Source organism: Sycon ciliatum, chromosome 8, assembly GCF_964019385.1.
Source record: "Sycon ciliatum chromosome 8, ocSycCili1.1, whole genome shotgun sequence".
Lineage (NCBI taxonomy): Eukaryota > Metazoa > Porifera > Calcarea > Leucosolenida > Sycettidae > Sycon > Sycon ciliatum.
This window is the reverse complement of record NC_088650.1, coordinates 13,131,827-13,155,086: the sequence shown is the minus strand read 5'-3', so window position 1 is coordinate 13,155,086 and position 23,260 is coordinate 13,131,827. Positions and strand designations below refer to the sequence as shown.

The 23,260-nt window shown below is 49.4% G+C and overlaps 2 protein-coding genes across 2 annotated transcripts; both read left to right on the top strand.

Annotated features, from left to right (window-relative positions):
• The first annotated feature begins 3,869 nt into the window (after positions 1–3,869).
• On the top strand, positions 3,870–4,658 carry LOC135823565 (uncharacterized). Its single transcript, XM_065336408.1, has one exon. It carries the CDS (start codon positions 3,870–3,872, stop codon positions 4,656–4,658), a length of 789 nt encoding a protein of 262 aa, XP_065192480.1.
• A 14,953-nt stretch (positions 4,659–19,611) lies between these two features.
• Positions 19,612–20,496, top strand: LOC135823564 (uncharacterized). The gene has a single exon (XM_065336407.1). The coding sequence runs from the start codon at positions 19,612–19,614 to the stop codon at positions 20,494–20,496; it is 885 nt and encodes a 294-aa protein (XP_065192479.1).
• Positions 20,497–23,260: the final 2,764 nt, after the last annotated feature.

The following is a 23,260-nucleotide window of genomic DNA, read 5'->3' as shown; positions in this document are numbered from 1 at the left end:
ACGCCACGCCATTGTGGTACGAGCGTGGGTGAAACTCCTGTTGAGGAACTTGAGGACCGCTGGAAAGAATTGATTCGTCGCAGAACAAACCTTCGTAGACGCTGCACTCGGATTAGTAACCGCTTGCGAACACTGATTGCTTGCTCGTCGCCGTCTCGCCGATATTTGCAGCCTGATGTCCGTGAATTGGAATCTGTACGGTCAGAGATGAATTTGGTTTTAGAAATTATGCGCAGTATGTTGGGATCCCAAGAGAGTGAACAACTGCTGAATGAGTTGGACGAGTGGGAGGCGAAGTTTGATAAGGAGAGTGGTGTGACGGCTGCTGCTGAGGCGATTTTGGATTCGCCTGTTGAGTCTGTTTCTGGCCAAGTGGCATCAGGCCAACAATCAGCAGTCCCAGAACAGGTTACCCCTGTGCCACCATTTACACCACCGCACATGCGGCCTTTGCCACCGATCCCAGCACCACACACACGGAGTCTGAGCAGCAGAGCAACGTCAGTTGGCTATAGTGATCCAATGAGTAGACTTTCTGAGTGGTCTCCTCATCCGGAACCTGCTGTGGAGCCTCATGTGCATGATTAGCTTGTCAGTATGCAACGCCCGCATGGGGTCAGTCCTTTACACCACTTGAAGCCGCTGGAGCTGCCCAAGTTTAGCAGAAACGCGCAACAGTTTGTGCGGTGGAGTCAATCGTTCAGGCGGCTTTTGGATGAGGATCGCTACGTATCCGACGATTATAAGCTGGCTAGGCTAAAGGAGGCGCTCCAGGGAAGCTCGGCTGAGGACATTGTGGCCCAGATGTTTGACGAGCTAGGCGCATACGCTGCTGCTTGGGCAGAACTTGACCAGTGGTATGAGAGAGAAGACCACCACCTGGCACTACAGGAGAAGGCAATCCTGAACCATCCCAGAATCGCAGACCGTGATTCAGAAGCCCTGCGGAAATTTGTTGTCAAGCTCAGAAATGTGCTCATGAACCTGGACTTGGCTGGAGAGACCCCTGGTAGGGAGCTATTCCTAAACGCGCTGGAGAAGCTACTCAGAAGTGTAGTTATACGATTTTACGAACCACATCCAGACAGCAAATGCAACGCAACCACATTGTCGTTCTGGCTGGTAAAACGGGTCCAGAACGCTAGCCGATGACATCTTGGCGACAGTCGCCACAGAGACGTTGAACAAGACACCTCCTGCGGTCCCGCCAGAGCCTAGGTCATCTGCTGTGTATGCTGTGGAGCTCAGTACTCAGCAATGCGACAAGTTCAGCAAGAGCCATGCCACAGCAGAGTGCCCGGAATTCAGGGCGCTGACAACCAAGCGCCGCTGGGACCTGGTCAAGCATGCCAAGCTGTGTAGCTGTTGTTTGGAGCATGGACACTGGGCTCGTGAGTGCCAGAAGCTGGACCGTTCCCACTGTGGAGAGAGGCACCACTTACTTCGGCACTACAGCAAGTCAGTGCAGCCACAACAAACTGCAGCGCAGAATCCCGCTACGATGCGGCCAGCAGCTCCGGCACCTCGGCAGGAACGTTCTCACCATGCTAGTGTCAGCGTGCCGCAGACTACTGCTTTCGCTACCGTGCCAGTGAAGATTATTGGGCCAACTGGCAAGTCGGCAATCTGTACGGCCATGCTGGACTCGGGCTCGACTGCAAGCTTCATACGGGAGGATGTAGCCCATGAGTTGGACATGGCAGGTGAAGTTCACATGTGGAACACATCCACGATTGGTGAACAGCAGACCTCCAGCTATCGGGAACTGGTCAAGGTGCAGATGGAATCCATTGATGGAACAGTGTCATACCCGCTCAAGGCATGCGTATATGACCGTGTGACCAAGAAGACGCAGGTCGTCGACTGGAGCCGGTACAAGTCCAGCTATGAGCATCTGAAGATCATAAACTTTCCCGAAATCTCCAGCACCATGGTCGACCTCCTGATCAGTCTAGACGTCATTGATGCCCACGCATCACTCGCGGAGTACAGAAGCAGCAGCGGTGGACCAATTGCCCGCAAGACGCCACTGGGATGGGTGTGTATGGCCCAACGCCCAGTGCACCCAGTGATGACGAGTTGTCCGTCAACTATGCGCATGCTTTATACGGCGAATGCAGCATAGACAGCCTGGTCCAGAATTTCTGGAATCTGGAGGCAGTCGGTATGAAGCACGAAGGCACCTACATCACCTCTGCAGAGAAGCTGGCTGAGGAGATCGTTGAGAAATCCATCAGCTTCCATGATCAGCGAGTCACCATGGCAGTCCCATGGACCCACAGCAACGGCAAGCCTGGTGTCACCGCTAATCGCGCCATGGCAGACCATCGCCTGTGAATGCTAGGGAAATCGCTGGACAAGCGTCCAGAGCTGAAGGCAGCATACGGCAAAGTCATATGTAGCCACATTGACAAAGGCTATGTGCGCGCAGTGTCGGCAGCAGAGGTTGAGGCAGATGGCGACGACCAGTGGTTCCTGCTGCATTTCGCCATTGTACGAGATGACAAGGCCACCACGAAGGTACGTGTCGTCTTTGAAGCTGCTGCCAAGTATGACGGCATGTCAATCAATGAGTGCATGTACGCTGGACCCGCTCTGCAGAATGACCTAGTGAAAGTGCTTCTGCGGTTCCGCAAGGAGCCAGTAGTGCTCACGGCGGACATTACCGAGATGTTCCTGCAAGTCATGCTGGCTGAGCAAGACCGCCGATATCATCGCTTTGTGTGGGACTCACGCGTATACGAGTTCGGGAGATTGGTGTTCGGCATCAAAGCGTCTCCGTACCTGGCATGCAAGACGCTACAAGTGGTGTGCCTCGAAAGAGCCGACAAGTAGGACCCAGCTATGTTGCAGATCATTGACCGAGACATGTATGTGGATGATCTGCTGCACTCTGCTGTCTCCGTACCGGAAGCCATCCGCACACAGCAGACAGTACAGGACATCCTTGAGCAGGGCAGCTTCCACCTCCGCAAGTGGCTCAGCAATAGCTCGGAGGTGATGGGCGGCGTACTGGAAGCTGACCGGTTACCGCAGCTCATAGCTAGCATCAATGATCATGATCACTATGTGCTACCATCAGTCAAGATGCTAGGCGTGATGTGGTCGGCAGAGGATGATACCTGCGCCTTTGAGTTCAAGCCGCCTGCAACAGAGAAGCTGACCAAGCGAGCCATGCTGAGTAAGATGGCATCTATATTCGACCCACGCGGACAACTAGCTCCCTTCACGATTCGCTCTCGTGTCAAGTTCCAGGAGCTGTACATCCTCGGCGTGGGCTGGGATGATCCACTGGACGCTGAGCACACGCGGATATGGACATCCTCTTTTTATCGAGCTGGGAGATCTGGCGCTGATTCGTGCGCCGCGCTGCTTCAAGTGTCCGGGTCGCGAGTCGTCTTTCGCTACATTGTCGCTGCACGTGTTCACGGATGCTTCAGATGCCGCCTACACCGCTAACGTGTACGTCCATGCTGAGTACCCAGATGGCAATGTGCGAGTGACGCTAGCACTCGCCAAGGCGCGTCCATGTCCCATTAAGAAGATGTCGATCCCGAAGCTGGAGCTGAAGGGTGCTATGCTTGGTGTTTGCCTGGCCCAGACAGTGAATGACGAGCTAGATCTGCCGAAGGCTGATGCCACCTACTGGTCCGACTCGATGAACGTGCTTCACTGGGTGAGAGGATTTAGCTGGCAACCAGTGGAATCACGTTCCTGGAAAGCTGAACCCAGCCGACAAGGGCACCAGAGGCTTGACAGCAGACCAGCTAGCCAGTGATTCAGTATGGTGGAGCGGCCCCCAGTTCCTCGTCCCACAGCACAATGAGTGGCCGTCTCGTCAGATAACCGTGCCAAAAGAGTTGCCCGGAATGGTAAAGCGAGCGCAAGTGATGGCGTTCGCTGTGCAGCAAGTGTCAGCGGAGGTGTTTCGTCTCCACCCCGACAACTACTCGTCATGGAAACGACTAGTAAGATTGATGGCCTGGTGCTACCGTTTCATCAACCGCTGTCGTCGACGTCATGCTAGCACGAGAGGGGATCCGGAAGCAGTAAGTACAGCAGTCGACTCTGTGGAGCTGAAGTCTGAGGAGCTCCAGCGTGCCGAATGTCACTGGTATGCGATTGCGCAAGCTGAGAGCTATCCCGCTCCGTATTGGCAGCTGACGTCAGGGAAGTCCCTTGCAGCGAATGACCCGCTGCTACGGCTGAATCCAGTGCTCGACAAGGACTACCCGTGTGTGCTACGCGTTGGAGGTCGTCTGAAGACTGCCAGCCACTTGCCTGAGCATACCCGGCATCCGATAATCTTGCCCCAGCACCATCGGATCACTCAGCTGATAGTCGACGCCGAAGATCGCAAGTGTGATCACAGTGTGGGCCCAAACCACCTCTTGGCAAACCTGATGCTGGGGTTTTGGATCATCCGTGGCAAGGTTGTCACACGATCTCACCGTGCACACTGCGTGCTCTGCAAGAAGAAGTGGGCCACTGTGGCTTTGCAGCAGATAGCACCGCTCCCGCTATTCCGAACAGCTCCACCGTACCGGGCATTTTCAAGAGTGGGAGTTGACTATGCCGGTCCGTTCCGGACAAAACAAGGACGTGGCAAGACCCAGCTCAAGAGGTACCTCTGTGTCTTCTCTTGTTTGCAATCCTGAGCCTGTCATTTCTAGATGGCGTATGGCCTGGACACCGAGTCGTTTCTGCTAGCATTCACCCGTTTCTGCAAGCGCAGAGGCGTGCCAGCTGAGGTCGTGTCCGAAAACGGGACAAACTTTGTCGGTGCAAAGCGCGAGCTAAGAGAAGCTGATCAAGCACTAGGTTCTAATGAAGTGGCCGCAAGTATGGCCAGCCAAGGAGTTCACTGGCGCTTCAATCCACCACTCGCTCCGCACTTTGGCGGCGTATTTGAGTGTGTGGTCAAGGCAGCAAAGCGCACAATGATGGCAACTCTGTCCCAGGCCAATCTCACTGATGAGGAACTTGTAACTGCCATGGTGAGTGCGAAAGGCCTACTCAACTCGCACCCGTTGACCGCTGTCCGGATTGACGTGGATGATGCCGCACCGCTAACACCGATGCACTTCCTAGATGGACAGTGCGAGCTGACTCTGCCACTCGAAGAAGTCGCTGAGTTGCACCCACAGCGTCGTTGGAGGCTCCTCCAACAGCTCCTACGCGAGGTATGGTGGCGATGGCTTCGAGAAATAGTGCCTCGGCTGAATGTGCTTCATCAATGGTCTCGACGCAGCCGCAACATCAAGCCCGGTAACATTGTCCTCTGCATTGTGGCTTGTGGCTTGCCGCCAGTGACTATCCAGATATGTTGATTTTATTGTATGCTTTTCTCATAGGTTTGACAGATTGGTGTCGTAGTGTACTCCAGTCGGCTCCGCTCGAGCTTTGTTGCGGTCGTGAATGAAATTACTTGTTTCTGTACTCCAAGCATCCTCTGTAATATAATGGATTTTATCTCTCCCTTTCTCTTCCTCCGGCACGCACCAAATAATTCGGTAAAGAGAGTAGCGCCGCCAACCATGTCCGATTTGTAGAGTGTGGTATAAAGTGCTTTCTTAACTGTATCTGGTCAGGTGTAGTTGTACAATGGAATATGCTCCAGCTTGTAGTAATTGTGCTATTTCTTTACACCTCTACAGGCAATGTTTGAAATTCCAATACTTTTGCGGGGTAGGGTACTACACTAGTTCCGCTTCCAGTATATCCATTGTACAGCGTCGGTGCATTATTTGTGCGGCTGTGGATGAATGTACAAATTCGTGTAAGCGAAGCTATCTTTGTGAACGCGCGTATGGCACACTGTGTGCTGGTGGCATAACTGTGTTTCGGAATGAGTGTGCTCCGCATACTGTGCGGGCGGACAAGTCCTGTTGTATCTGTCTTACTGAACGCATTGTGCGATGTGCTATGTTACAACGGTCTTGCCTGATGAGTGCATTGTGCATTGATGCGAGCCAGAGCGGTTTGTGTTGAGCTCATACACATGACCATACAATACTCCAGCACCGGGCGGACAAACCGCTTGTAGATCACACAATGGCACCTGGAGTCCAGCACTCTAGAGGGATTCCGGGGAAGCCGAGATGCTACGATCCTCGAATAGCCAACTTGGAAACATATACCAGATTTCTTGAAGACATGGGACTTACGAGCAAGTTTGAGGTGACGCAAGAAAACTCATTATTGTTTTCCAGGCTAAAGAAGCTAAGGGAAACTGCTGGCTATGTTTACAGGACAAACCTCAGGCTCTTCAAGAATATTCTGAAAAGTTAGGATTTTGAGAGTAAACTTCCGTAACTTCTCCGCAGGTGATATACAAGGAAGAGCAAACAAGAGCAAATACCATGAATTATGAACTCGGGTGGTGAGCCAATTCAATTAAGGTGATGAAGGAGAAGGACAAAATTTTAAAAGTTATGACTAACTGTCCACCAACCACCATGTTGTGGCACTCGCTGACTGTATAGGATCTGGTTACGTTGGTGGACAGTTAATCATAACTTGTAACATTTTGTCCTTCGCCTTTTTCACCATAGTTTAATTGGCTCACCATCCGAGTTCAACTATGCACACCTGATGAGCCGTCATGACCTATACGGCGAAACGTACGTCGTGTGGAAGAACTTGTTGTACATAACTAGTCCATCACATTTACATGATAGTGGAGTTCAGTAGGATATTGACGTTTCGGTTTGAGACAATTAATTTTGTCTTTGGTTAGCTTCCCCTTTCTATGTTTATTACACACGAGTCACAGAAAACCCACGCGAATCAACTTGGGATACTCGCTCAAGAACATCCCGATGCCAACGGCCAAGGAATACCGGAAACGACTATTATTGAGAATATTATAAAGAGGATGCGGTGGAAGGCAATCTTTGCAAAGGCGATGTAAAGGCGCCGGAACGCAACACCTTTGGCTTCAAGACCAAGAACTGCCCTCCGCAGGTGGAAGAATTAAAGGTGTTTGAGGAGGATTTGTACGAAATGATCGAAAACGTTAGCTTCAGAGCGACAACAAATGACCTCCAAGCAAAGATAAAGAAAGACCTGCAGCGTATCAGCAACTCGCCCGACGTGATGGTACCCGCCGACAAGACGCGCAACCTGTATAGTACGACGGTCGATAACTACAAAAAACTGTTACACGACAACATCACCAAGACGTATCAGCATGCACCGGAGGGTGCGTACAGTCAAATCAACCTGGAGGCAAGGGAAATCCCGGAACGGCTTGACATAGCGGACAGGACGGAGGTACTCGCCAAGTCCGAATGTTTCATAACGCTAAAAGACCATAAAGAGATTTTCCACCGTGCCCTACCGTGCTGCCTAATAAATCAAGCAAAAAGTGAGCTAGTCGTCGTCAGCAAGAGCACCCTAGCCAACATCACAAGGCAGCTCCGTGACGCTACAGGAGCGATGCTTTGGAGAAGCACGGCCGATGTAATTAATTGGTTCAAGAGCATAGAGGAGAAAAAGCGCCATACGTTTGTAGTATTTGACATTGTCAATTTCTACCCGTCGATCACGAAGGAGCTCTTGCAGGACGACCTGGAATTCGCTAAGCAGCATGTGCAGGTCAGCGACGACGACATGAATGTGATTATGCATGCCCGCAAGTCACTGCTATTTGCCCAGGGTCAGGCATGGTCTAAGAAAGACCGAGGTGATATGTTCGACGTTACCATGGGTGCATACGACGGTGCGGAGGCTTGTGAAATTGTTGGAGCCTACATCCTCCCCAAGCTAGCTGTGCACCTGGACTGGACGTCGGTGGGGCTCGACCGTGACGATGGACTTGCAGTGCTGAAGGATGCGAGTGGACCCGTAGCGGACAGGGTGAGAAAACAAATACCGTAGTTCCGCGCATATAAGCCCATGGGGCTATATCCCCATATAAGCCCATGGGGCTATATGCGGATATAAGCCCATGGGCCTATATCCGCATATAAGCCCATGGGCCTATATCCGGATATAACCCCACCTCCGTTTATAGGCCCATGGGCTAATAAACAGACCCAACACCGTTACGGAACCGATAGTACAGCATGTCACTTTTTCAGTGCAGACTACATTACCAGTACCGGTACCTACGGAAGGCGGACAACCGCGCACAGACTTGTACCTTTTCGCATGCCAGCTGCCTTCAAAATTCGAATAATTTATTATAGGCCCAGAGCTAAAAAACGAACCATTATTACCAATTTTTTTTCCCCGGAAAATGCATTATTTCGTATACTAGCTCATGGGCTTATATGCGCGGAACTACGGTAATCGAAATATTCAAGTCGTGCGGCCTGAAGATAACGATAGAAAGCAACCTGCGCACGGTCAACTACCTGGATATAACCTATAATTATGGCATGAAACTTTAAGTTACGACAATCAAGACGCATGGTTTTTCTGTGACTCGTGTGTATCTATGTATCTGTGTATCTATCTCTATCTCTCCCTCTATCTTTCTCTCTCTTTCAATCTCTCTCACACTCTCTCTCTCTATCTTTCCCACTTGATCTCCCTCCCTCCCTAGCTGCATTCCTATCAATGCCTGGTCGTAGACTATGACTCCGAGACCTCCGGTCGGATGAGCCTAGCCAACCACATCGGAACATTGCCCCAACTCCCCTTTGTCTTGCTGTCCAGTGTCATTTCAGTTGTCCTCTTCCCCTGATTATTAGTAGTGCTGTGTTTGCTAGTAAAAAAAAAGAGTGCTGTGCAGAAACAACATAAAATGATTACATAAATAATGCAGAGGGGGAGGGGGGGGGGGGGAGGGAGGGTGTATCACGGGGAAAGTAGGAAAAAATTTAGAGAGTCTAGAAGTGAATGGAAGAGGGAGCAGAGTTAGAGCATTTTCGTCTTTTGTCTTCAGTTTGTAGCCTATCCATTGCCCACTCCCAGCGGGTAAAGGGCAGGTGGGCAATGACCTTTTCTTTGAACAGCTGCAATTCTTTCCTTGTTCACGGGTTCAGCAGAACACACTGCGGGAGCTGGTTCCAGACCTCCAGAACATGGCATCGGTGAGCCTGTTGAACAAAAATGGAGAGGACCGCAGGCCACAGGGGAGGAATTTGTCAACGTAGACGGCTGGGACTCGATGCTGTGGCGGAAGGCGCAGTCATACTCCGCTACTGCGGAAAACATGAATTTATTGCTGGCGTTCAGAATATGGTGCCGATACGCCAACAGTTCTACTGCTCTGCCCAGATGCGCATCTAGATGGGCGGCTGCGAATATCGTCCATGCTTCCAGTCAATTTACGATGTCCGAAATGCGCCGGGACATGCGTGGCTGGGAGGACAGCGTGAATTTTCCGGGTGCCTCCTCGCCCAACACCAGAGCGTGGGGGCTTGGCACGTCCGTGGCGGTCGGCGGCAACAGTTGTTGTAAGTCAACAAATTGGTGCGTGATGATTTTGTCGATCACGCCCTGGGGTGCGCTTGCCCAGATTTTTCCAGGCCCGTCATCATGCAGCATGGTGGAGGAAACACTAGACAAATGCAAAGTGGACGTACCTAAGGCTGAGGTTGCTGTTTGCGCTGCACCTTCCAGACGGTCCAGTCGGTCCATAAACGGTTTCATGGCGGTCGCGATTGCGGCGGACATGGAGGCGACAGGTATAGTAGGTTCACAGGTGTCCCTGTCCTTGACAGTTTGTCGGGCAGCCTCCGCGGGGGTCTCAGAGAACTCGGCGTGGGGTCCGTTTTCGGATTGCATCAACCGGGAAAGCAGGTCTGCTTTCTTGCCGGCGGGACTAAGTCCCCATTCCACGAGATTGGCGCATAGGTCCCGCACGGTGAGTGCACTGAATTCATGGAGGCCATATTCTCGAATGGAAAACGTTGGAGGTACAGGAAACCGAAAATTTGGCAAATTTGGCAAAGAGCTAGTGTTCGAGCAAACAGCAAGTGAGAGTGGTCAGCAACAACAGGAACAAAGAACAAGGATTCACCCCCATTCCCATTTTTGTACTGCTCTGGCAATGGTGCCGCTCCGAAAAAGAATGGCATGCTACGCTTGATACACCACCTGTCCAGTCCTGCTGGCTCCAGCGTTAACGACGGGATCCCTGCGGAGCCTTTCTCCTTCCAGTACATCAGGATTGATGAAGCCATTAACGTCATGATGTCCTCCCCATCTCCTATCTATCTCTCTTAACTCGATGTGAAGAGCGCTTTTCGTCAAATACCTGTCCGCCCACAGGATTGGCAGCTCCTCGGTATCCTGTGGCAGGGGAAGTACTACTACGACCGTGTCTTGCCATTTGGGCTCCGCTCCTGCCCGGCGGTATTTGATGCCGTGGCAGCCACCATCGAATGGATAATGCACCACGAATTCTCCATCCCTGATTTGCTGCATTTCCTGGACGACTACTTGTGCGTGAGCGTGGGCCAGGCAGTGGCGAATCAGCAGCTGGCCATTCATCTCCGTGCATTCTCAGAACTCGGAGTCCCGTTTGCGCCTGCGAAGGTGGAAGGCCCGTCTCGTGCCCTGACATTCTTGGGCATAATCCTGGATTGTGAGAAGATGGAAGCCCGGCTCCCTGACGACAAATTGGCAGACATCAAGCGCCTGTTGACTGCAGTGAGCATCAACCCCATCATGTCTCAGCGAGAACTCGAATCTCTTCTGGGGAAACTCTCCTTCGCTGCAAGAGTCATCGTTCCCGGCCGGACATTTATGCGGCGCCTGTGGTCTATTTTCAGTCGCTCCCAGCACTGCAGCAGCCTCACTACCGCATCAGTCCGACTACCGAGTGCCAGGAAGATATCCAATGGTGGCTACGGCTCCTGGAAAAATGGAACGCATAATTATTCTTCCTGTTCCCAGATTGGACACCATCTCCAGACTTGGAGCTGTTCACTGATGCCACTGGCACTCCGGGCTGGGGCGCATTCAACAGCGGCCGCTGGCTTCAAGGGACCTGGTCGCCTGAGCAACTCGCTCACAGCATTGAGTGGAAGGAGCTCTATGCATTGGTCACAGCGTGCTGCACGTGGGGCAAGGAATGGCGCCAGCTTCGTATCATAATGCACTGTGACAACAAGACTGTGATAGATTGCATCCGCTCCGGCACATCCAAGTCACCGCCAGTGATGACCCTGATCAGAGAGCTGTTCTTTGTGTGCGCCCGCGCCAATTTCACCGTCACTGCTGCTCACATTGCTGGCCTGTCTAACTGCATTGCCGATTCGCTGTCTCGTTTCCGCATGGAGGAATTCCGGCGTCTCGCTCCAGCTGCACAAGCACAACCAGACCGAGCAGTGCTGCTATTCCAGTCGATATAATATAGCCTTGAAATACAGGTACCGATTGTCATTGCTAAATTGCCGTATTAAGAACCTGCTTTGAATTTCATCCATCTGCATGCCTACCTTTATCCATCTTGTGCCTTAATCACTTGTTCTTAGCTCTCGCGCATTGGTGGTGAACGCTTGCTGGGGTGCCATTTGCTGGTTTTCCGGGAACAGCTTCCTTCAACTGGTTGCTTTGCTGCTACTATCTCTGCTGAAATTGCATACTATTGGTCGGCTGTTTGCGACGATAATCAGTAGTCATTGTACCCGGTCGCGGGTACTATTGCCGCTCAAGTATGAGCGATTGCTTTGGCCATTTGCAACGCCAATTGCTTCACCCTGGTTGGCTGTTTGCAATGTCGATCAGGGAACTTTGCACCCGGTCGCAGGTACTGCAGTGCATGCGCATACTATGGGGTCAGTTGCGCTGGTACAGAGGTAGGTTCAGCTGCCGACAGAGCTAGAGGGGAACAGCCTCCAGCAAGGCGCAAACTCTTCCCGTGTCACGTGCGCAGCTGCGTGCGTGGGCAGCTCAACGACAGCGCTATGGGTAGATGTGGGATGCAGTGCGAAGTAGCGGCATCGCTACGGGAAAATGTGGAGTGCTATGTGCAATAAACGCAGGCGACCACCCGCGGAGAGCGTTACGTGGTGGCTACAGTTAACTTCAGTTAATACTATGCCTAAATGTGGAAAGGAAAAGGACATATGGATACGAGTTAAGAGTATCCATATGTCCTTTTCCTTTCCACATTTATTTATGGCTCAACATCCAAGTTTCAAACTACTCCTAAACTGAGATTTTACAACTCATTGGTTGTGATTCGGCTGGAAACCCGCTAGAGACTACCCTGCGTACGCGAAGGTGGAGAAGATTGTGTCACCATCAACCATTTGTGATCAGCCATGCCAATGATGCAGATTAAGTGGTCAACATTGACCTTATGAAGCTAGACTCAGCTCCTGTATTACCGGACACTGCGGATGTCCACAGCGCTCAGCCAAGCCCTGCCGAGAGTGACAGTGAGAGTGATACTAGTGGTAGTGGAGCCTTCGGCCTGGAATTTGACGGCGGAGGCAGTGACTCAGTCCCAATGATATTGTTCTAGAATAGTGGTGTCTGGAGGGAGAGGTGTAATAGATTGACTAAGTAACTGTCGACACCACCTCATCTTTTATCTCTCTCTCTCTCTCTCTCTCTCTCTCTCTCTCTCTCTCTCTCTCTCTCCCTATCTATCTCTATCTCTCTGTCTATTCCAGTTTTGATATCAAGCACATTTACTGTTGATCACTAGGTATCAATTATTGTTAAGCTTTGTATTATTAATTCTCGCTGTGTTCGTGACGTTCATCCATTTTCCAGCATTATTGTGCGTGCACACGATGACGTAGGTCGCCATTTTGTCCGTGTCATGTTGGTTCGCAAGCCTTTATCCTTTTTCTCTAGTTCTTTTAGTTTTATAATATAGAGGCCGAGTTTTCCGCATCCGTAGAAATGCCACCACCCTTCAAGGATCAAGGCGCAGATGCAGCTCTTAAAGAGTAATTTTTTTTAATTTTTTTAAAGTTTTATTTCTTCTTGTGCAAAATAGAAGTAACTAGTCCAATGTCAAGTGGGCTGTGAGTGTTGCATGTTTGCCAGTGTAGACAAGGTAGTTCACAACAGCACCAACCATAATGACATTGTTCTTGCATGTTCATGACTGCTTACTTTTACTTTCCTTTTTCTGGTGCCATCCTTGTAACGTCAACATATTTGTTTGCTTCTAGCTCATGCTAGGTTTTACACTCCATTTCTCACACCAAATCATCTTCCATACGGTAGATTGGGAAGTTTAGCTCTGCTCCTCTTAAACGACATTGGCTTCACTTGTTCCCGCTCATTACAAATCAGCTATGGCTCCTCATTAGCCAGCTGCTGTCCATTGCTTGGTATTTCACTTCACAACTATTGTAAGTGTATTGCGGGGATTCCCGAGCTATTTGCAGGCAGTTATTTGGCGTTGCTTTCAAGCTTGTTGAACATTTGCATTACAATACAAGTTACTCAAAGCAGCACACTATCTCACCAAAAGGTCGTTATTGTCTGTGATAAGTTCGAAGGCATGAGGGAGAGGGTAAGAACTTAATATAAAAAAAGCCTGAAAAATACGCCCAACCCTCTGCTGCCAACGACAGGCAATTCAAAAGCACAGCACGGATGCCTGCAATGAACAAAAAACTGGTGCAACATTGGCATACCCGAGTGTTCTCCCCATGTGGGTTGGTAGATTGGTTTTGTTCAGGACAAGAAAGTACGCCTCTGGAAATTGAAACAACCAAGTTTGGCTGAGACTTCTTCATGCAGATTTACACAAACCACCATTATTGTACGAGTTACGCACAAAGACATGACTGATTGTGCTGTCCAACTATCTTACCCGCCACTGGAAGTGTAACATTGTGCAGGTGTACAAAATACCAAAGAATTCCAATCTAGTAACCGGTTGCTTTACAGAACCATAATTGTGTTCGGTGCGATTTCACACGAAAATATACATCAAATCTCATCAAGACACTGAACTTATAAGTATTTTTGAGGTGACCCAAGGAACTCAATAGTGTTGTCTAGGCTGTTGAAGATAGTGAAAACTGTTGTTCTCCTTTGAAAATGTTTTCCAATTGTGCATGTATTATTGTGCGTACAACAGATGAAAATGACACCTGGTACACATGCACCGGACTGGACTATGTACACCCATATAATCTGTATTTTCTGTTCATACACTAACAAGGATGCACCAGGGATATTCTGACTTACATTATCCTTTGGGTCCAACGAATGTCCAGGATTAAGTAGATGTTCTGCTACGGATACATGACCATTCGATGCTGCAAAGTGTAATGGTGTTCTACCATCCTAGAAGTATTATTGTTAATGAATACAAACCAAGTACACACAAACACACATAAACATACACAAATACACACATACACATGACGATTCACAAACACATAAAAATACGCATATGCATGAACACACACACACATACACACACACACATACACATGCACACATAGACATGCACACATAGACACACACACACAAATACATACACACACAACCATGCATGCGCAAAAACACACACACAGGAACAAACAAACACAGTTAGTGAGTAAAGCGGCAATGGCATAGGGAGTTCTGGATCATTATCAATGAAGATTTTTTTGGGAATTGATGAACAATTTCTTTGGAGACAAGAATACAATTTTCACTAGTATACTTTCATACCTGATCATCAGGTGAAATACAGGCAAAATCTAATGAACATGGCATGGCGCATGTTGTGTGTAAGTGTATGTGCTCGTGCATGTCCACGAATGTTGAACACACACGCAGGCATACACACGTGTGTGCGCGCATAAGAGCATGTCGTTTACTATGCATAAATGTATGTTACTGCAGGTGTGTATGTGACGTATTTGTGTGAGCAAGGGGTTCTTGTTTGTGAATGTGATTAGGTCTCTCTCTCTCTCTCTCTCACTCTCTCTCTCTCTCTCTTTCTCTCCCTCCCTCTCTCTCTCTTTCTCTCTCTCTCTCTCTCTCTCTCTTTCCCTCTCCCTCTCTATTCCTTTCTTGATATCGAACGTATTTACTATTGATCACTACGTATCAATTCTTGTTGAGCCTTGTATTGTTCCCGTAGCTATGCAGAAGACGTTACTTCAGTAACGTCTGGCGCTAGCCATGGTCCGCACGGCTTTAATTTGGTCTTTGTTTGTTTGTTTGTTTTGTTTGTTTGTTTGTGGGGTCGTGTCACGCCTGGAGCTACCCCGTATCTGTCCCGTATCTGTCCTGTATCTGTGACTACAAAGGCTCTACAGGATTGTACATAACAGCTGGCCACAATATTTTCTGGCTTCCGTATCTGTCCGGTACCGTCCCGTAGAAACAGCTGGCCACAATATTCGTCGTATTCTGTATACGACTCCCTGATGTACAGGGAGATTTGGTAAGAAATAGGGAGACAATGAGGAAATGAATTTAGAATGGACATTAATTGCCGAATAGATGATAGGATGCGTCAGCAAAAAAAACTTTGGAAGAGAGATCCCGTCGTCTCCAAAATAGGCGTGAACGAGCGATTCAGCGCCGGTCCCAGGAAACGTCGGAAGAGAAATCGTGTCGACTCCAGAACGCCCGTGATCGGGTGAGTCTGCGCCGGTCCCAGGCAACGTCAGGACAGACATCCCGTCGAGTCCAGATCGCCCGTGATCGGCAGAGTCAGCACCGGTCCAAGGAAACGTCAGGACAGACATCCCGTCGACTCCAGAACGCCTGTGATCGGCAGAGTTAGCGTTGGGCCCAGGAAACGTCAGGACAGACATCCCTTTCGACGCGCAGAAAAACTAAATCTGCAGCCTCTTTAGCCGTCGGACAGGATATGTATTTTAGGAGACTGTAAAGTTATGTAATGTGCTCCACAGGCAATCATGCATTCGGCCGTCTTCATTGGCTCAACAGGTCAATGTAATACTACAAAAAGGCCAGAAAATCCGATTACTGTATTAATATCAACAACTTTTTGCTGGCGATTCAATTTCGCTGATTTCGCCGCTTGGTACCAACCGGCCAAAGTAAATCGCAGGCCACAGTTTGTCATAGAGGCAAATGATGGAGATTAGCAAGACGAAATTCGCGTTCGCGTTCGCTCTCCAAGGAAAGTCGAACTCAGTGACGGAATTCGCGTTATGAGAAGGATTAGCAAACAGAATTCGGACATGCAGGACGTTGACACGACGTACATTGTAAACAGACAGTACAGCGTGGTAAATTTATGACTGCCCTGACACGAATCCGCGATTCGTGTTCCGACTACTTTTCCGAACGAAAAATGCGAAAGTTCGCAATCCAGTTCGCGATCTGAAAAATGTTTGCGAACGCGAACACAAATTTCGTCTTGCTAATCCTCCGTAATGACGGAGAAAAGTTTCGTTTCTCATCAACCAAAGTTTCTCATCTGCCAAAATGTGTTGATTTACAGTATAAGGAGATAAAAAGAAAAGAAGAAGCAAACCAAAAGTAAAAGAGAAAAGGACATATGGATACGAGTTAAGAGTAACTCTCCATAACTGTAACATTATACAGTCAGAAAGTGCAATAACTAGGCACAAAACTGACAGAGAACTTTTCTCTTTTACATTAAATTTATGGCTCAACATCCGAGTTTCAAATTGCACACCTGATGAGCCGTCACGAACCATACGGCGAAACGTACGTCGTGTGAAACAACTTGTTTTGTAGTCAACTAGTCCATCACAATGTCATGCATGAGGAGTACTGTAGGAGTTTGGCTTTCGGCTTGTACAATTCGTTTTCGCAAAGCTTCCCTTTCTTTACTTATCTTTGATATTTATGACCCACCCAAGTTGGGTGATGTGCTGCTTTGCTGCTTCGAATTGTAGTTAGACCGCTTTGTCAAATATCGTACTGGTCTCGTCATCGTCCAGTAACAATCGACATTCTTTGTTCCGTTGGGACTGTAGCTTTTGCTCGTTTTCGTTGCGCTTGCCTCCCCCTTTTTGGTCTTTCCATATCCTTGAACCTTCCAAGTTGGAAGGCTGTCGGTTAGCGCTACGGAGATGTGTTGAAGCTAGGTGTCAGGACGTCGAATGTCTCAGTACTCTGTCAGTTTTGTGCCTAGGTATTGCACTTTCTAACTGTATATAGTATCATGTTACAGTGATGGAGAGTTACTCTTAACTCGTATCCATATGTCCTGTTCTCTTTTACATTTATTTAGGACTCAACATCCGAGTTTCAAACCAAAAGTGGATGAAATTAGAGAAATAACAATCCGCACTAAATTCGGCAAATACTTTTGCCTAAGGGGCCGTCCGTAAATATTGATGTTTTTTTAGAGACGATATTGGTGCGTCTGGGGGGGAGGGGGTTTGAGCCATGTGCGTCTTTTCGAGCATCAGAAAAATATCGATGTAAATATCTGAAGTTTCGCCGATCCCTGCACGCGGACGTCCAAATGGCTATACAAGAAATGTGAAACCAGCTTCCGTTCGCGGAGCTAAAACTCGCGACACAAGAACAAAATCAAAAATTGGAAGCTGTACGCCCATGGCGAATTTCAAGAGCAAAATAATGAGCTATTGATTGTGGAAATCGGCCGAACGATGCCTGCAGGAGACCTTTTTCAAGACGTAGAGGCAGTGCGAACAAACACTCACGAACTCCACAAGAGTTTCCAGTCTTCACTGTCTGAACAAGGATTTTAAAAAAATTCTTGGGTTCATATTATTGACGAAAAAGGAAAAAAAATGAGCATCCAAAAATATTGATTCCATGATCTAGATGTACATGTGCGTCTTCTGGGGGGAGGGGGGGAGGGGGGGGGGGGGGCGGGTCAAGGGAGAGAAGCACCAATATCGTCTCTAAAAAACATCGATATTTACGGACGGCCCCTAACTCATATCCAAACTGATTGAAACGTTTTTGCAATACAATGATGTGGCCAATCAGCGGAAAAAAACATTTCCATCAGTTCTAATAACATGTACGATGAGCTAGGCAAAAAAGCATAAAGCATAGCGTAGGGCCCTGAGCTTCCAAGCTCTCTAGTTTATCCGCGCTCTGTTCCTGGCGTTCATTCATTTTCTAGTATCATTTTCTAGTATTATTGTGAGTGCGCACGATGACGTAGGTCGCCATTATGCCCATGTCATCTGGGTGCGCGAGCCTTGATCCTTTTTCTCTAGCTCTTTTAGTTTTAGTTCTTCTTGTGCAAAAGCAAGTAATTGGTCCAATGTCGAGTGGGCTGTGGGTGTTTGCAAATATTGTCCGTTTCTCCATGACAGGCAGGGACCTGAAGGTGTATGAATGCTTTGATAGGATCCGGGCACTGCGATCAGCAACCAGCACCAGAGTGGGTGCAGTGTCCGCAGCTGCCACCTTTGGGCAAGGCTGTGTTGCCCAGCATCATACCCACTCTGCTATTTGTAGCTTTCCTGTGCCGGATCAGCGTTTTGATTCCATCCACATTGATCTCGTTGGTCCTCTTCCTTCATGCAACGGAAATCGTTATCACTTGACGTGCATTGATCGATTCACCCGATGGCCTGAGGCTTTTCCAATCTCTGATGCCACTGCATCCACTGTTGCGTATGCCTTAGGCTGGATTGCCTTGTTTGGTGTACCCTCTTCTCTCATCACAGATCGTGGTGCTGAATTTGAGTCGGCCCTCTGGAACAGTTTGATGAAGCTACTGGGATGCAAGCGCAAGCGCACCACCGCCTACCATCTCCAATTCAATGATTTAATTGAGCGATTACATAGGCATATAAAGTCATCACTGCGGACTCTCTCTCTCTCTGACTCAAATCACTAGCTGGAAGCGCTACCGCGTCTTCTGCTCAGCATCCGGACATCGACCAAGGCTGATAGCAACTGTTCACCATCAAAACTGGTTTACGGTACAACGCTGCGCCTTCCTGGTGAATTCTTCCCGTCTAGTTCCTTGACACCTGCCAGCGACCGCGGTGATTACGCATCTCGTCTGTCTACCTTCCTGCGGCAGATCTGTCCTCTTCCTGTCCGTACTGGCATGAATCCTGTCTATCTGCCCCGCGATTTGGACACAGCCGCTAAAGTGTGTTTGCGCCGTGACGCAATTCGGCTACCACTCCAACCGCCGGATGATGGTCTTTTCCCCGTGGTCAAGCGCAGTCCCAAGTACTTCACTCTGCGTATCAATGGTAAGGACCAGACCGTCTCTGTTAATCGTGTTAAGTCTGCGCATTTTCTTGATTGACTTGCTGCGCTGCGCATCATCTGCTTTCTGCTACTAGTGTTCCATACTGTACTTCTTTCCTGTAGTTTTTGATTTCTTATCGTTCACTTGATTGTTCCCCGCACTCCTTCTCTTGATGTTAATACTGCGGCAGTATGGCTCTAGACTCGGACATGAATCGCATCAGCAACTTTCATTTCCCATTTCTATATTCATCATGCAGGTTTCTTATTCGTCATGTGGTACAATTCATTTGTGTCCTACCCTGTATAATGTTATCCTTTCATCCATTCACGGCATAGTACTCCCCTGTCTGTCGCCATGTATACACGGTACGTGACCTCGCACTACCCTCGTGCTACGCATGATACCATGCTTTGCTGGGCATGGCCTCCCTGACTCTTCACTATATCTACACTCATCTGTCTGTAAAAGAAACCACTTCCTTATGTCAGTACATGACACAATATGGTGTTAGAAATTAGACAACCAGGTCTACACTTCGAGTAGAAATGGCCAAGCTCACGCCGCCTGCAGACTTTGATTTCTCCATTCCAGTTTCCTGGCCGGCTTGGAAACGCTGGTTTGCGGGATATCGTCTCGCCTCAGAGCTCAACGCAAAAGACGAGAAAGTACAAATCTCTACGTTGCTCTACTGGCTAGCCCCAGAGGCCGAAACTGACCTCGATCAACTGGCATTCGACGCCGTTGGAGACGAGGACAAGCATGACAAGGTCCTGACGAAGCTGGACGCTTACTTTAAGCCAGCACTGAACATGTTTCATCAGATGACCATTTTCCAACAGTGCGACCATCTTCCAGGAGAATCCGTGGAAGAATTTGTTCGGAAACTTCACGCCATAGCTAAATTCTGTGACTTTGGTGACCAGAAGGACAACAGAGTTCGAGATCGCCTCGTGGCTCACATTCTGGATCGTCAAGTCGCCAAGGAGCTGCAGCAGATTGATCCCGCAAAACTCACACTCACGGGCGCAGTTCTCAGGGCCAGGCAGGCCGAGAAAATCTCCGGAGACGTTGCAGCGCAAGCCGCCAGGCCGCAAGTCAATGCTGCATCCCGCTTTGGAGGAAAGCAGCAAGATGCAAGGAGTCGTCTCCAGTGCAGCGGCATTCCATCGAACCCTGCACCAACGACGTCCATGCAGAGGAAGAGCGGCACTGCAGCTTCAACAAGTCCGTGGTGTGGCCACGCTGGTTCGCACAAGAGCAACCGTTCTGCGTGTCCTGCGTTTGGTCGCAAGTGTAATTCATGCGGCAAGAAAGGCCACTTCGCCGCCGTCTGTCTTTCCACTCCAGCAACCACGCGTGGTGCCAGAGCTGTCGGAAATGAATCGCTCGCGTCCCCGTCGCCACTCATGGGTGTTGTGGCAGAGCTGTAATCCACCACCAGTCCTTCCCAGTCAACTGACTCCTGGTCAGTAAGTCGGCCTGTTTGCTCGACAAATTTGATATTCAAGATCGACACAGGTGCCGATGCATCGTGTATCATGCACTCCACTAACAGAATCTCGTACAACGCCCTGTACTCACACCATCCAGTACCAAACTCCTTGGTCCATCCGGTGCACATCTATCCATCAAGGGTCAGTTCACTGCAGACACCATGCACAAGAGTGAACTGTTCTCTATGGAGATGGTAGTTATTGATGGTCCTGGATTTACCAACCTGTTGAGTCGCACAGACTGCCACCGACTTCGCCTGATCCAGAGTTTAGATGCAGCAGAATCATGTGCCAGCAAGCCAGCACAGCCCATCGGTTGTATGGTTGGGCCTCCAGCTGACATCAATCTCGTCGACGACGCCACGCCGTACCACTGTGGTGTTGCCCGCCGTGTGCCTCTGCCTCTACATGACAAGGTCACAGAAGAGCTCGCGCGTATGGAGGAAATGGGCATCATCGGCCGGGAAACGGGTCACTCTGACTCGTGCTGGTACGTAAACCTAATGGTTGCGTACGGATCTGGGTAGACCTAAAGAAGCGGAACGGCAACGGAAGCGGGAGCCATTTCCTCTTCCGACAGTTGAGGACACCCTGGCTAGGCTTGCCGGCAATACTGTCTTTTGCACACTGGATGCCAACAGCGGCTTCCCCTCACGGAGTCTGCAACCAAGCTGACCACGTTCATCACGCCTGTGGGTCGGTTCCAAATCCTCCGGATGCCATTCGGTATAACCTCTGCACCGGAGATCTTCCAGCGACGTCTGCAGGATTTCTTGTCCCACGTCAAAGGTTTTGAGGTATTCATGAACGATTTTCTGGTCCACGCCACTAACGAAGCTGCACACGACCACCGGCTGGACACAACGCGCCAGGTCCTTGCCGACGCCAGCATCACTCTAAATCCCGACAAATGCTACCTCAAGCAGTCGTCAGTCAAGTACCTGGGACACATCGTCAGCGGGTCCGGTGTGAAACCTGACTGTTACAGCCGTAGTGTTACAGACACTTGCACGTGAATTCACAATTATTGTATTTGCTCGTTCGAATTAATTTGTATTTTGTTTCTCTCACCTTTCACTTTTCCCGTTTTGATCACGTACCTACGTGCCCCACTCTGCTGCAGGTAGAGGCAGCTACTCTACATGCAGTCGAGTCGATTCGATTGTGTGTCTGCATGTCTCCTTGACAATATCTGTCCAGCTCTAAGTAATTAGAATTAAATTCCTTCTCTCTTCTTCCTCTCTTCTCTTCGATTTATTTATTTTCGCTTCTCTCAGTTTTTTTTGTTTTGTTTGTATTTTATACTAGTTTCGGTACGCTATCGCTCTATCTGCATGATGCCATGCAGTTTATGGATGTCGTCACTTCTTAGGACGCCGTGCCTGCATATTTCCCCCCCCAAATCCAAACCAGCTTGAAGTCTCGTGCATTGTGGTGCAGACCACAAAAACTGACCAGCTTACACTGACCTGTGTCTACAGGCCCCCAAACAACACTGTGGGCTTTTGGCAGCTTCTTACAGATACCGCCGATCATCTCTACAACCCACGTGCACCGATGATTGTTCTGGGTGACCTAAACTGTGACACACTGCGAACACCACCCACATCCCACCTTCACCATTTCAAAGAGTTCTGCAGCTCACTTCACCTTGAGAACATAATCTCCTCTCCCTCACGATTCCCCAGCCAATCATGTCTAGACGTTGTACTGGTCGATCAACAGTTGCTAGGTCGTGCGCCAGGCAGTTCCAGAGCTTTCATCTGGAACCAAGCTGTACATCCCGTAGTAGACGTCAGTGATCATCACCTTGTAACTTTCTCCTACAGCGCCCCTGGTAGAGCTTCATCACCCGCAACTACAGGGATACGACATATCCGCCGACCACCTCTGTCTTCAATCAGCCCTGATATGCTGAAAACAGAAATCGCAAAGAATGTGGCCGAATCGACGAGCGGCACCTTCCAATCGCTGGATGAATCAGCATCAGCGTTTCGCGACAGCGTCCTGTTGGCCGTAAACACGCTGTGTCCACTACGGCCCTGTCGCAGTCAGAAATCACGGAAACCTAAGCCATCCCCGTGGTGTACACCAGCGCTAACAAATCTCTTCCACCGTCGCAAACATCTTCACCGCGCGGTTATGAGAAACCCGACTGACACCCAGCTCTTGCAACTGTACCGTGCAGCAAGAAGAGAAGGCACGCTGCTTAACAAACGCCTAAAGAATCAATATTTAGTAAGGGAGTTCTCAGACTGCCGAAATGATCCTCGCCGCCAATGGAAACTGCTCAACAAACTCCTTGGTCGGAACACCACTCCAACACCTCTCAAAGCCGACATTTCCAGCCTCACCAACTTCTTTGGATCGGTCGTCTCTGACCCAGAGCGACCTCCTTCCCTGCAAATCCCCCAAGGCCCCCGACAGCTCACCAGTTTCGCAAATTTCACCCCTGTCACTACCACTGAAGTCTGCAAGCTCCTCAAGAAGATCTCCCCTTTCAAATCCACCGGATCCGACGAACTCCCACCCCTTCCTCTGAAGATCTGTGCAGAAGAACTAGCCGGTCCCCTCTGTCTCATTTTCAACGAATCACTCTCCCTCGGTTCCTTTCCAGACATATATAAAGTAGCGTCTGTATTCCCCCTCTTCAAGAAAGGCAATCCAGAATGTCCCTCTAACTATCGCCCCATATCTCTAC